General features: G+C 35.7%; 3 protein-coding genes across 4 annotated transcripts; 1 reads left to right on the top strand and 2 right to left on the bottom strand.

The window, feature by feature from the left end:
• The first annotated feature begins 1,181 nt into the window (after positions 1 to 1,181).
• On the top strand, positions 1,182 to 2,491 carry LOC133868516 (dof zinc finger protein DOF1.5). Its single transcript, XM_062305430.1, has 2 exons — positions 1,182 to 1,843; positions 2,148 to 2,491. The coding sequence occupies exons 1-2, from the start codon at positions 1,375 to 1,377 to the stop codon at positions 2,195 to 2,197; spliced, it is 519 nt and encodes a 172-aa protein (XP_062161414.1). The 5' UTR covers positions 1,182 to 1,374; the 3' UTR covers positions 2,198 to 2,491.
• Positions 2,492 to 4,876: 2,385 nt separating this feature from the next.
• LOC133869933 (olee1-like protein) lies at positions 4,877 to 5,570 on the bottom strand. The gene is made up of 2 exons (XM_062307029.1): positions 5,361 to 5,570; positions 4,877 to 5,223 (listed from the first exon to the last, which is right to left on the bottom strand). The coding sequence occupies exons 1-2, from the start codon at positions 5,512 to 5,514 to the stop codon at positions 4,877 to 4,879; spliced, it is 501 nt and encodes a 166-aa protein (XP_062163013.1). The 5' UTR covers positions 5,515 to 5,570.
• Positions 5,571 to 7,659: 2,089 nt separating this feature from the next.
• LOC133868357 (14-3-3-like protein B) lies at positions 7,660 to 12,725 on the bottom strand. 2 transcript variants are annotated; one of them, XM_062305228.1, is made up of 7 exons: positions 12,551 to 12,725; positions 12,132 to 12,438; positions 11,955 to 12,042; positions 11,169 to 11,278; positions 10,832 to 10,980; positions 8,074 to 8,132; positions 7,660 to 7,998 (listed from the first exon to the last, which is right to left on the bottom strand). In XM_062305228.1, the coding sequence occupies exons 1-7, from the start codon at positions 12,621 to 12,623 to the stop codon at positions 7,996 to 7,998; spliced, it is 789 nt and encodes a 262-aa protein (XP_062161212.1). In that variant the 5' UTR covers positions 12,624 to 12,725; the 3' UTR covers positions 7,660 to 7,995. The 2 variants fall into 2 exon arrangements, with proteins under 2 accessions (XP_062161212.1, XP_062161213.1); XM_062305229.1 differs by having other exon boundaries at positions 7,660 to 7,993.
• Positions 12,726 to 12,743: the final 18 nt, after the last annotated feature.

Raw genomic sequence — 12,743 nt, 5'->3', positions numbered from 1 at the left:
TTCCAAAGCATGGTAAAGAAAAAGTGCATCTCTTTGGAAGCAAATTAAAGAAACGAAAATGCTTCTTTGTCTGCATTATAAAATAGGAAAAGGTGTTGGAAAAGAGGTACTTTTGCATTAACTAAATAATTAAACTATTAAAGATTCTTTTATTAAAGAAATCCCATATCGACCCACTTTCCATAACACTAGCGAACTGAAAGCCATCAGGACCACAGGCAGACAGGCTCCATAGCTCTATAATATTAAGCCAAGAAAGGGGAGCCAACGTACAAATAAAGTTTATCATCAAATCCATTGTAACCCTGAAAAGATGGCTTTGAAACCAAAAGGAATAGCAATACTATTAAAGCATCCAACTTTATGGATCACTATGCCTCGAAAATTCAACATTATTAATTCTCATAATTAGTGGCCCATGCACTTTACTCTTCTTTTTCTTTTTCACATATATATCTTTGATAAAGTCACTAAAAGTGTAATCAACGTACATCTATATATGTTTTTTATATTCACACACATGGCCATAAACCTACATAAATAACTTTATTAATGTTATTCGAGGGTTATGTTCTCTTATAATTTTAAATAGATTGTAAATTCTCAAATTATAAGATTTAAGAAGGCATTTTACCTTTGAAAAAGCATTTTACTTTTATTTTTTATTTTTTTTATAGGTGTTATTTTTTAAGCTTTTCAATACGTAAAAGTGACATTAATTTCATAATTTAAGAATTAACAATTTCTTTAAAATATAGCAAGAGATCGATCCTGGTGTACCTATATATCCAGTGCCTCTTAAACCTTGAGGAAGATAGATGGCAAAAGAGAAGTGTTTTGAAGTGTATTGCAAAACCTTTTACGGATATATATATATATATATATATGGATGTCTAATGATGTGGCATAGTAATCCATTGAAAGTAATTGACAAATTGCATGGCAATTTTTCAAAGCAAAATTATCTCTTTATTGCTTTAATTTTTTAATTTAATTTGGTTAGAGTACTATAGAAGAACTTCATTAGAAGAAGCCTTTATCTCTTTATTCTCTCGATCACCTTTGACACGTTGTACGCAACCTACCTGGACTGGGACCCAAAATTTGGACTTTTCAACCCAGCTCGATGATGACGTGAAGTAATGATGTGTACAAAAAGCTCATCCTCAGCTTTTCTTCTCCACCAACCTGCCCTTTTTGGCGACTGTCACATTGATTTTGTGCAATGGTTTTCCGTTTTAGAATCACTTTTATGCCTCACCTATATATCTAACCACCTCTACAAACTCTCTCCCCAACCTGCCAAACTTCTCTCTCTTCTCAGATTACCTTTTCCGGGCCATCTCTCTCTCTCTCTCTCTCTCTCTCTCTCTCATGGCTAACGGCCAAGGCACCCAGGATGTCCCCGGAAATGGAATCAAGCTATTTGGGGCGACGATAACATTGCAGAGTAGACAGGTGAAGGAAGAACAGAAAGGGGCTGATCAAACGGTGGAAAAGAGGCCGGATAAGATCATACCATGCCCAAGATGCAAGAGCATGGAGACTAAGTTTTGTTACTTCAACAACTACAACGTCAACCAGCCTAGGCATTTCTGTAAGGGCTGCCAGAGGTACTGGACGGCCGGCGGGGCTCTCCGGAACGTGCCGATCGGTGCCGGCCGGCGGAAAACCAAGCCGCCGCCTCACGGGCTAGGTGGGTTCTCTGAGGGTTGCTTGTATGATGCTGATGGGTTGCACCAGTTTGACTTTGATGGATCAGTGGTCGAGGAGTGGCATGTCATGGCGGCCCAGGGAGGTTACCGGAATGTTTTCCCGGCGAAGCGGCAGAGGAGTGGCTCAGGTGGTCAAGCATGTCCTTGATCTTGCTTTCTTTTTCTTTTTCTTTTTCTTTTCCATATTTCAGTAATATCAACCAGATCCAAAAAAAAAATATATATAATTCTTGATAGCCGCCTTATGGTACTGTACATACAGACAGGCTTTAGCTTAGTTAAAATTATGTATTAATTAGTGATAAATCTTAATTAGGGATGGTATTCTGTATTGGAGTGCACCATGAAGATCAATGATTATTCATTTATCGCTGTTCAGAAATGAATATATTAATAGGTTGACCATTGTTTTCCGTGCCATTTTATGTATAGGCCAAAATCAATCTGATCAGAGGGCTATGATCCAAATTTATCAAACTTAAGGGCACGGGAAATCAACGGATGCAATTAATCTTGGATACGGGCAAAGTGGATGGATAAGATGGCTGCATGACCATCAAAAGTTGAGGCATATATGATGATCCCATGGATTACACAAAACCGTAAGCTACTCTATAGCCATAACATGCATGCATCAGTGCAATCACATGAATATATACCATCCGATAGTGTTGATATGTGGGCCATGGCCATCCTGATTTACATAAAAAAGTTTCTGATGTACGTTGACTGTAAATTTAGGGTGTTCATATTAATGGAATTTTATCCTCGTAAAATGGTGTGGAATTCTTTGTATACATGTTAAAACAAATAGGAACAGTGCCCAGGGAAAAAAATAAATAATTAAATTAAATTAAAAAATAAAAAATAAATAAAGGGGTAGGCAACGAATGCTAGATTGGACATCTATCAATCACGTGCGAGCATATCGTAGAATAATGTCTATTTTCACAAGGGCTTTTGTCACAATCAAGTAACAAGAAATTATTTTCAACGAATAATATATTTTATTTTCAAGATTAAGGACGAAAATGATATATATATATATATATTGAAATAAAATAGTAAAAATAATTGTACGGTATAACGTGCGATGGCTTGTAATTTGTGATGCCCGACGTCTCTACGATTCTCAACACGTGAATAAAAATATCGACTTTTGGAACAAAAATGTTCCTATCCGTAGCAACTTTCATATATATATATATATATATATTGGTTGGAATTATCCTACATTGATTGTGAAAGGGACTTGGTAGTCAATTTATAAGTGTGAAGAAAAGTCTCACCTTACGAGCTAATTTTTTGAGTTGAGAGAGATTCAAGATCGACTATCCACCACTAGTATCAAAGCTTAGGTTTATCAACAAGTCTTAAGCCCAACAGTCCGCAAGAAAAACGAGTTGTTTCTACTCCAACTTAATGCCTGATGTGTGAAAGAGAGATTGTGTGGGTTAATTATCCCACATCGGTTGTGGAAATGGCTTGGTAGTCAGTTTATAAGTGTGAGGAAATGCCTCATCTCATGAGTTAATTTGCTTTTGGAGTTAAGAGATGTCCAAGACCACCTAATATTAGTGAAATTATATGGTGCGCGCCATATTTGCTAACATTTTTGTATTTTGTTTTCAATTTTTTCCTCTAAAAAAAATAAATTAATAAACAGCGTAAAACATTTTTTCTCTCAAAACAAAAACGTTAGCAAAACAACATATTTTAACACTTTTTAAAATATATAATACTTCTAATTAAAATCAGCTAGCTTTCACATTTATGTTATATCAGAATAACTTTTTAAATTAAAAATTAAAAATACTTTTCCAAATAAATTAACAAGCATACGTTAAAAGGTTTTTTTTTTTCCCGAGTTATGGTAATGTAGTTTTTTTTATTATTATTAATATTAAATAACTGAATTACAGAATAATTTAATTAAGGAAAATAAGGTAATCTAGTAAAGAAATAAAACGAAAATAAAAGGGCAAGATGAAGATGAAGATAAAACATAAAACATAAAACATAAAAAAATAAACAAAAAAAAAAAAAAAAATTAGACTCAAATGTTTTTATATAATTAATAAATACAGAAAGGAAAAGCAATAGGGTAGATTCCTTAACTCTTTTTTTTTTTTCGTGTGTTTTTCAAATCTCACCACTAAAAGGCTAGGTAAGATGAAATAAAACAGATCTAAACACAAATTATTTTTTAAATAGTGAATAAATATATAAGGTAAAAAATAAGAGTAATGCATTAACGTACGTACACCTCTAGCTACTTCCACTCTTCAATTCTCACACTTATTGAAAAAGTAAATTATTATTAAATTCAATGATCTGTTTGAATTTAATAATAATTTTAAAAAACTCGTCCAAGAGTGCAAGAACGAAAAGCAATAAATATAGTGTCGAAAAAGTAATTATCATAAGCAAATGCAAAAGTTCATTATGTCGGATAGAGGACTCAAGTGGGGATGAAAGTTTTGAAGAAAAAAAAGAAGAAGAAGAAGCTAATTTAACAATACCATCCTTATATGTTTTTTTATTTTATTTTATTTTGTGTTGGTGCTAGTTAATACTAAAACAAAATATTAATTATGTAGCTAATTAATTCACAAACTCAACAAAAACGTTAAGAAAAGAAATCCAGAATTTTGTTGATTTAAAACTACTCTCTCAATACATCCATTAATGATTCTCTTATAATAGCAGGCAAAATTTAGAAAGGCAATAAACTAATGATAGCAATAATCTAAAGTTGGAAAATTATAGAAAATATGGAATACATTCAAAAAGTTATTATGATATAGAATTCATTCTGCAAGAGATTTATGCTGCATGCATGGTTCCTTTGTATATATATATATATATATATGCTAATATGCAGGAAGGATACATAAGCACGATTAAACCCTTATAACAATCGATTAGAAATGAATCATCCGAACGCCAAGAACTATAACAAAAGGGGTACTAGCCTACAAGACAAATTAAGGTTGGGATCGAGTTAGGCTAGAAAAACCCCTCTCATTGATACATACATAACTTTTTCATAATACGTACGTAAAAGAATAAAAAAAAAAAAAAAAAAAAAACTCAGTTTATTTGATCGATCGGTAACAAATCAAAGGGATTCCCTATGTGAAATTATCATCTTAATTAATTTATTGGACAATATCGTCGGCGGTCATTCCGAGCTCCCTGAGGGCCTCAGTGCACCCAGGAAGAGGTGTCTTCTTCATGAAGCCGAGAGGATTGGCAAGGCGTACTGGGCTTGAAATGCCATTGTTCTTTGTGAGGCTGATCCTTGCGCTTTTCTTCAGGAAAGGATCCTTGCTCACCTCGTCGCACTCAGGGTCACTGCTCTTCTTCAGCACCACTTCGCATATCTCCTCCTCGTGGTCTCCGTCCACCGGAAGGCGGTAGGTTCCCGACTCGTCTGTCTCAGCCTCACTGCTGTATATTAAGCTACCGCCTTCACGGTCCTTGCACTCTAACCCCACCTTTGCACCTGCAGCATTATCAGATCAAAAGCTTAAGTTAATATAGAAACACATAAATTTAATCATTTAATCTATACTATAACATTTATTTTCAGAGTTCGAACGTGGTGATTTATCAAGTTTAGACAGAAAATAAAGTTGTTACCTTTCATGTACTTGGTGAGCTTGGTGACGAATTGGATACGGCAGGTGTCGCAGTAAACTCTGCCCTCCACAAAGAAGCGGTCTTCGCAGTAAGCGAAAGCAAGGAGGGACAAGAAGCAAAGGGCAGCGGCCTGGATGATAATAGACTTTGCCATTCTTCCTTAATTATTTGGGTGGAAGATTTGATTCAGAGGACGAGCTAGGTACAAAGAAACGGAGCTCTGTTTTATAATAAAAGAAACGGATGCAAATTATTGGTGGGGAATTTGTTGAAGGCCTGGCCTTCTGGTTCGCTTGTTATTTGTTTGAGGTTGTCATTGTTCCCCTGTTTGTGTGGTTGGAAAAAATTATTTGACCAGCTCTTCCGTTCCTTGAATCTCTCTTTGTCTTCAATACTTTGTTTCTGCATTTTCTTTAAAAATAATAATATTAAGAAAAATGACAAGAATAATTCCACCAAGAATAGCTAGTACGTACTCCTAAAAGAGACATGCTATTGGTCCTCCCCATTGGTTCTTCCCTGTCCTATTCTTGTAAATTTAATTACCATTAGATTTGTGGGTCCTTGTGATCAAATGCACCTGATCACCTTACGGTTTTCAGTAATTGGTCCATAATCATTTTCAAGGATCGATTTGTGTTGTGTTTGTACGTAGTACAAATTAATGAGCTTTTTATAAATATTAAAAATGGATCGGACTATAACTACGTATGATATATATATATATATATGATCTTCCCAAGTTAATTTCATAATGAACTATAAATACACACTAATTAAGAAGGATTATTTAGTAGTTTTAGGATTCCAAATTCAATCCAACCCTCCTTATGCACAGAAAACCCTAATCTTTTCTCACTTTGAACGTACAGTTCCATCCCCTGGTCTTCGCCATGCTGCCTAGCAATTAACTCTCTCTCTCTCTCTCTCTCTTGTCCTTCTATATATAATCTACAACCTCTCCATTAATATTGTGGCTCTCCGATGAAAGAAAGTAAGACCAACACTGAGGAGCTTCCTATTGCTCGTGGTCTATTCCATTCTTGCGAATGGTGCGTTTGGTTTAACACTTCAAAACTTACTAGCTTGCATAAATCTTTGAACTTCAAAAACTGATTTTAATTTTAATATTGAAAATATTACAGTGATGGGTGATAAAGATACAAAGGGAATTATGAGATAAGAGAAATGGATGCAAAGAAGGCTTCTTGAAGGAGCTAGAGAAGATGATAAAATTTGATCCGCGTGATACAAATTAAAGGAGTCCTTAAATAGGGTCCAAAAGAGAGAGTAAAATATTAAATTATGCAATGAACAGTGGCAAATAGTGCCGACCTTTTTAAACAGTAATTATGTGATTACTTTTGCCGAAAGTAAGATGCTTTGTCTAATATCTTTTGCCAAAAGTAAGATTCTTCTGATAGTTGTCTAATATCAAAATGATGCTATCTTCTGAAAGTAAAGTCTGAACTCTTTTGAAAAGTAATTTCGTATCTGTTTTTTTTTTTTGCTGAAAGTAAAATTCTTTTAATAATGGTCAAATATGAAAATGATGTTGCCTTCTGAAAGTAAAGTCTAACCCTTTTTTTTAAAAGTAATTCCGTTACTTTATTTTTACCCAAAGTAAAATTCTTCTAAAAGTGGTGTAATATTAAAATGATGTTGTGTTTTGAAAGTAAAGTCTATTGTGTCTAACTTATGGCATATCCCTAGAAGGATCTTGTGAATCGTGAAAATATTCAATCAGAAGAGAATTCTTTTCACCTTCTTCGTCTAATGTTATTATAGATTGCTTCCAATAACTTTTTCTTATATAATAATATTTTTTATTAGAACTGGAGTCTGGAGGAGGCGAGCTATATTAACCTGGTTCAAACTTTTTTGAAATAAGATCGGGTTCTTGTCTCTAAAATTGAATTCATTTTGGATCTTATTCAAGATAGGTTCATATGAAAACTTTTCCAAACGTCGAACTAATAGTTTTCTGGTAATATACTTAACGGAGGTATCAACTGAAAACTCAAACCTAACCCATAATGTTTTGATTCAAACTTGTCCAATAAGAAAGAAGGCATAATACTTGTTGCTGGTCCCAAAAAAATCCACCATTTGTCAAACCAAGAACGTAGATACTATAATATATATAGATACACGCACACACACGACTGTCATCCAATTAGAATGACGAGAAAATAAAAATCATTTGATTTTTTATTTTTTTATTTATAAATAATGATGCAAGTATTGATTTTCATTGGCACATCAGCAAGATGTGTATAATAGTAATATAACATTCTACTAAATAGAATTAGTCTCTCTATATATAATCAGGACAATTAAACGGTAATATTCGAATCCCATCAGAATGGTGCATAATTTCAACAGAAGAATATGAAGAAAAGGCCGCCTAAAGACACCTTTAAAACCTGAAGATTAAGTCAACACCACGTAGGGTAAATGCAAAGACAAACTACAATCACAAAGATACAAGCCACAGACAGGACAGCAACAAATTGATAGAACCAGAATTCATCTTGAGAGAGAGAAAGAGAGAGGGTAAAGGCACCCTATAGCTCGGCAGGCACCAATTTTCCCCGTCACACATTTTGAAACCTAAGCTACGGACTGCTTCACTTCACTGCCACAAAAAATAAATAAAGATTTGAGGGCAAAAACATAACAAAAATCGTTGCTGAAAAAGCAAATAAGCTACCTCTGCATCTTCACCTCCAACCGCTTTAGCAGAACTGCCCAGCTTGTGAGCTTCTTCAGCTGCAATACAAGAAAACAACAGAAAATACCAACTCACCCAGAAACATAATCAATATTTAAAACAAAAGGCCAATAAAACAAATAACCTTGCGGTAGAGTAAACATAATGCATTATATTATAGGAGATGGGTTTGGAACAATAGTAAGACGAAGAAACCAAGCTCCAATCACAGTTCCACAAGATAACCTTAACAGTATACTCTTTTTATTTTTTTGTACTAAAGTAAATTTGAAGGAAAGATAAGACCCATTAAGCACAATCCCAAACCACCTCAAAAGGAGTACATCTCAGAAATAAACAAATTTAAAAGCACTCCCAATGGCTTAGGCATATTTTTATGCAAAATGGCTAATCAAAACCCATTTTTCTCTAGCTTAGCTAATCATTTTTCAAGACCTCCTTCCATCCACTTATCTAAACTTTTTCTCTATTTTATTAAAATAATCTATTTTAATATTTTTTATTCATTTTTGTTAAAAACCATCTCCACCAACATAACCCATTTGCTGGCAGCATAAATCGAAAATCTCACCATCACTAAGAATCAAATGGATCAGCTTCTGTATGAGAGGAATGTAGACGAGAGAAATAAAAAATCGCAAAAAGGTGGAAGAATCACAAATCAGACAATTTTTACCATCCCCAACCATCATCACCGAAAAATCAAACCATTCAATCGGATGAAAATCCCAGCACAAGTGAGAGGAAAAATCACCATAGGTAACAGTACAAAGCTTTGGTATGTAATAGTATATCACCATGGGTAACCGTGAAAAAAATCCCATGCGTTGCAGAAGAAGCTCATGGTGAAAAATCACCATGGTACATAAGCTTCTTGCTGCTAAAAACCCACATTTGGACGAAACCCACCAAGAAAAAACAAAAAAACACCATTGGACGAAATCCATCCACAGTGCAAAGCTTTGTAATAGTAGATCTCCATTGGACAAAACCCACCATGAAAATCACATTAGGACAAAACCCATTCACACGTGAGAGAAAAAGAGGCAATGTGAAACGTGAGAAATCATGGTGAAAGGCAAAGTGAATAAGAGACAACCCATTGCGGAAAGAAGAAGCTCACGTTGGAAAGAGAGAAATCATCATTCATCCATGGGTAAAGGCGCGATAAAGAGGGGTGAGAGAAATATTAAAAAAACAAAAGAAAGGAAAAAAATAAAAATAAAATAAAATAAAATAGGTATCCATTCGGCTACAGTTCACGCCACATATGGCATTGCACTGTAGCTGAATGGATTATGCATTTAGGTTTAGATAATCCGATGGAGGTGTTGTTTTGAGCTTTTCATTAGCCATTCTAGCTAAAAGGGAGAAATGGCTAAGCCATTGGGAGTGCTCTAACACCAACAGATACACAAACAGTAACATGGCAGACTTCCTAAATTGACTCAATAAGTTGAGAATGGGAAGGAGATAAGAGAAAAGAAAAACAAACAAAAAAAGAATCCGCAATTTCTTTTTTAATGATTCACATTCATATTTCCAGGTAGAATAAAGTGACAATTGTACCTCCTCAAGATGTCCAAGAACACGTGCAAGAAAAAATTTGATGCATCAGTAAATAAGGTAAAATGTCAAATCTACACGTAGGAACATGGTTTCACAATCAGCACAATTCTGGACTCTGAAAATGAATAATACTAGTGGTTTTGGTGCACAGTCCAATAATAGGGCAGACCAATATTCTTACAAGATTTCCAACCACAGAAGGAAATTGAAATATTGTATAAAATATTTAACTACAATCTGAAAAAGTAAAAATTCAAACTGTCATAAATCCAATTATATCATGAACAATAAGATAGAGATGATAACTACAACTGATGAGAAGGTTGAAACCTAACAATTTTTACCTAAGTGCCTCAATCACTCATTCAGTAGTCTCTGCAGGACTGAACATGATACGCCATTGCATCATGTTGTAGATAACATGAAGAGCTAAAGAAGAAAGCCTATGACCCCTAGTTATCAAGTGGGCAATTGTCAATACGACAGCATATATGCAAGTTTCAAACGCAACTAGGGACAAAAGAATCCACCTCAATTGTCTCTCTGAACTATACTCAGATTATTACTTTCTTAAAAATACCCTCTTTGATTAATTTTTCAACAAGTCCTGAATATAACTGTATACATGAACATAGCCAAACAGTTATCATTTTACAGGTTCTATTCAAGACCCTAGTTAGCAATGAATGTATTCTGGATCTGAATCTAAAAGGTTCCTCAGCTTTCTTCTGCTTTCAAAATGTTATATTATCCTTTTGAGATCTCATACTCAAATTGACTCATAGACCTTACACACTAGCTCCAGATAATGTCCCATCTAACTTGAAGAAGTCGCCACTGTTAAACTAATTTATACTATCTTGCAATTAGGCATGATTGCAAGTAATGCCCTCTACCTATAACCCCCCCCCGCCCCCCCCCCCCCCCCCCCCCCCACCAAAAAAAAAAAATTACATAGATCATAGAACTTTGTAACATAATCAGACAAGTCATGAATTTGAAAAAAGAAAGACAAGCATCCTTCCCTCTTTCTCGATAGAACAGATATAGCATGAGCTTTTTACCCAAGAAGATGTTAAATAATGAGATTTGACAGTAGTGACTGAAGTATCATTACAAGTAAAAGTCTAGATAACATTAATTTATCATAGAAAGATATAGGAATTACCTTCATTCTCTGGAATGTCAGAAGTCCATAATGTGAGGTTGTCCCTCAAGAGCTGCATAATTAATGTGCTGTCTTTGTAAGACTCCTCGCTCAAGTTATCCAACTCCGAGATAGCTTCATCAAAAGCTTGCTTTGCCAGGTAACAAGCCCTGAGGTAAAAAATTAGCATGTATGAGGTACAAACAAGTAAACTCTCTCTCTCCCTCCCTCCCTCCCTGAGGTAAAAAATTGGCATGTATGAGGTACAAACAAGTAAACTCCCTCCCTCCCCCCCTCAAACAAAGAAACTACTTTATAATAAAACAACAGCAAAGAACAAAGAATAGCATACTTATACCTTTCAGGAGAGTTCATAATCTCATAATAAAACACAGAGTAGTTCAAGGCCAAACCCAGTCTGATGGGATGAGTAGGAGGTAATTCAGCCTCTGCTGTAGTAGAAGCTGTCTGAAAAAAGAATTAGGCAGGAGGTGAACAGATTGGACCAATTCAAATGGTCAAAAGAGTTGGAAACCATTTTAGCATTCAACAGAAAAACAGAGCTGAGAGTTCGTCCCTCAAACCAGTATAACCATTTGAACTCTCTCTATCTCTACTTTTTTCATCATCCACAGAGTAAATATATATCACAAGGGTCAAAAGCAACCTCTATTTTGAAGAATTAGGTGAAAGGTCATAAAAAGAGAAATTCAAGAAACAACATGAACTCCTCAGTGAAAGCAAACAGCTTCAAATGGGCACAATGCACAAGTAACTACACAGTGTACCACAAAAGCAAAAAGTACACATCCTTGCAATCAAAGGATCAACTATCAATTCTTCATTGTTAATTTAAAATCATAAGAACATAGCCTTATTAGCCATCTCAATCCAACAAGATCTATTGTTAAGATAACACCAGAACCTAAATGACAGGCAACACAATCATATATACTTGCATTTTGTATTTCCACTATCAACATCAAAACTTCAATACATTTGGTTGTGACAGAACACAAAAAATAAAATAAAAAATCTAAGCTAGGATTCATAATTTGTGCTTCCTTCCTTTTATGATCCTTCACTTTCTTAGCCAACAAACAAAGCACAAACCCAATCCAAGAGCATCTAAAACCGACATCACCTGATACGCTTTCTTCGACTGATCAGCAGCCTCTTCCCTCTCATCACCAGTCTTGAACTCCGCCAAATACCGATAATAATCCCCTTTCCTGCAACCACGCCGAAAACACTAACTCCCAGCCCATCCAATAGCCTAAATCTCCCAAACCACAGCTACAACCAAGGAGAAATCACTCACATTTTGTAGAAGAACACGGTGGACTCTCCAGCCATGCACGCAGGGATGAGATGCTCGTCGATGACGATCATGATGTCGCCGCAAATGCTGGAGAGCTCGGACTCTACCTTGTGCCTGTACTGCTTGATCCGCTCCACGTTCCGAGCGTTCCCTTTGCCTTCCTCTTTCTGCTCGATCGACGATAGGATCCTCCACGACGCTCTGCGAGCTCCAACCACGTTCTTGTACCCAACGGACAATAGGTTCCGCTCATCCACGGTCAGCTCCACTCCCAGTTTCGCCACTTTCTTTATCGCATCCACCATTTCTGCCAAAACCCAAGGATTAAAGCTTAAACACAAGCTATAACACCAGTTTCGATAGCGAGAAAATGCAGGAAAAAAAAAAAAAAGAAAAGAAGAAGAAAGAAACAAACAAACCGTCGTAGCGCTCGGCTTGCTCGGCAAGCTTAGCGATGTAGACGTAGTTCTCTCGTTCTTCGCCGAATGCCATGGCCTATCTCCGTGTGTGTGTGCGCGTGCGCGTGCGCCTGAGAATCTGAGCAGAGCGAGGTGGGTGGTTTGGTTGGGTGCACCAGTTGCAGTTGCCGAGGGGGCTAAGAATTTGGGAAAG

This window comes from Alnus glutinosa, chromosome 5 (genome assembly GCF_958979055.1).
Source record: "Alnus glutinosa chromosome 5, dhAlnGlut1.1, whole genome shotgun sequence".
In the NCBI taxonomy this organism is placed as follows: domain Eukaryota; kingdom Viridiplantae; phylum Streptophyta; class Magnoliopsida; order Fagales; family Betulaceae; genus Alnus; species Alnus glutinosa.
This window is presented reverse-complemented; position numbering and strand designations above follow the sequence as displayed.

Bases quoted from the DNA above. Each gene is read 5' to 3' on its own strand.
- LOC133868516 (XM_062305430.1), top strand. From the start codon at position 1,375: ATGGCTAACGGCCAAGGCACCCAGGATGTCCCCGGAAATGGAATCAAG. The intron at 1,844-2,147 runs GTGGTCAAGCAT...TTTTATGTATAG, and splicing joins GCGGCAGAGGAGTGGCTCAG to GCCAAAATCAATCTGATCAG.
- LOC133869933 (XM_062307029.1), bottom strand. From the start codon at position 5,514: ATGGCAAAGTCTATTATCATCCAGGCCGCTGCCCTTTGCTTCTTGTCC. The intron at 5,224-5,360 runs GTAACAACTTTA...ATAATGCTGCAG, and splicing joins GCTCACCAAGTACATGAAAG to GTGCAAAGGTGGGGTTAGAG.
- LOC133868357 (XM_062305228.1), bottom strand. From the start codon at position 12,623: ATGGCATTCGGCGAAGAACGAGAGAACTACGTCTACATCGCTAAGCTT. The intron at 12,439-12,550 runs GTTTGTTTGTTT...GGGTTTTGGCAG, and splicing joins GCAAGCCGAGCGCTACGACG to AAATGGTGGATGCGATAAAG. The intron at 11,279-11,954 runs GTGATGTCGGTT...TTCTTTTTTCAG, and splicing joins AGTCGAAGAAAGCGTATCAG to ACAGCTTCTACTACAGCAGA.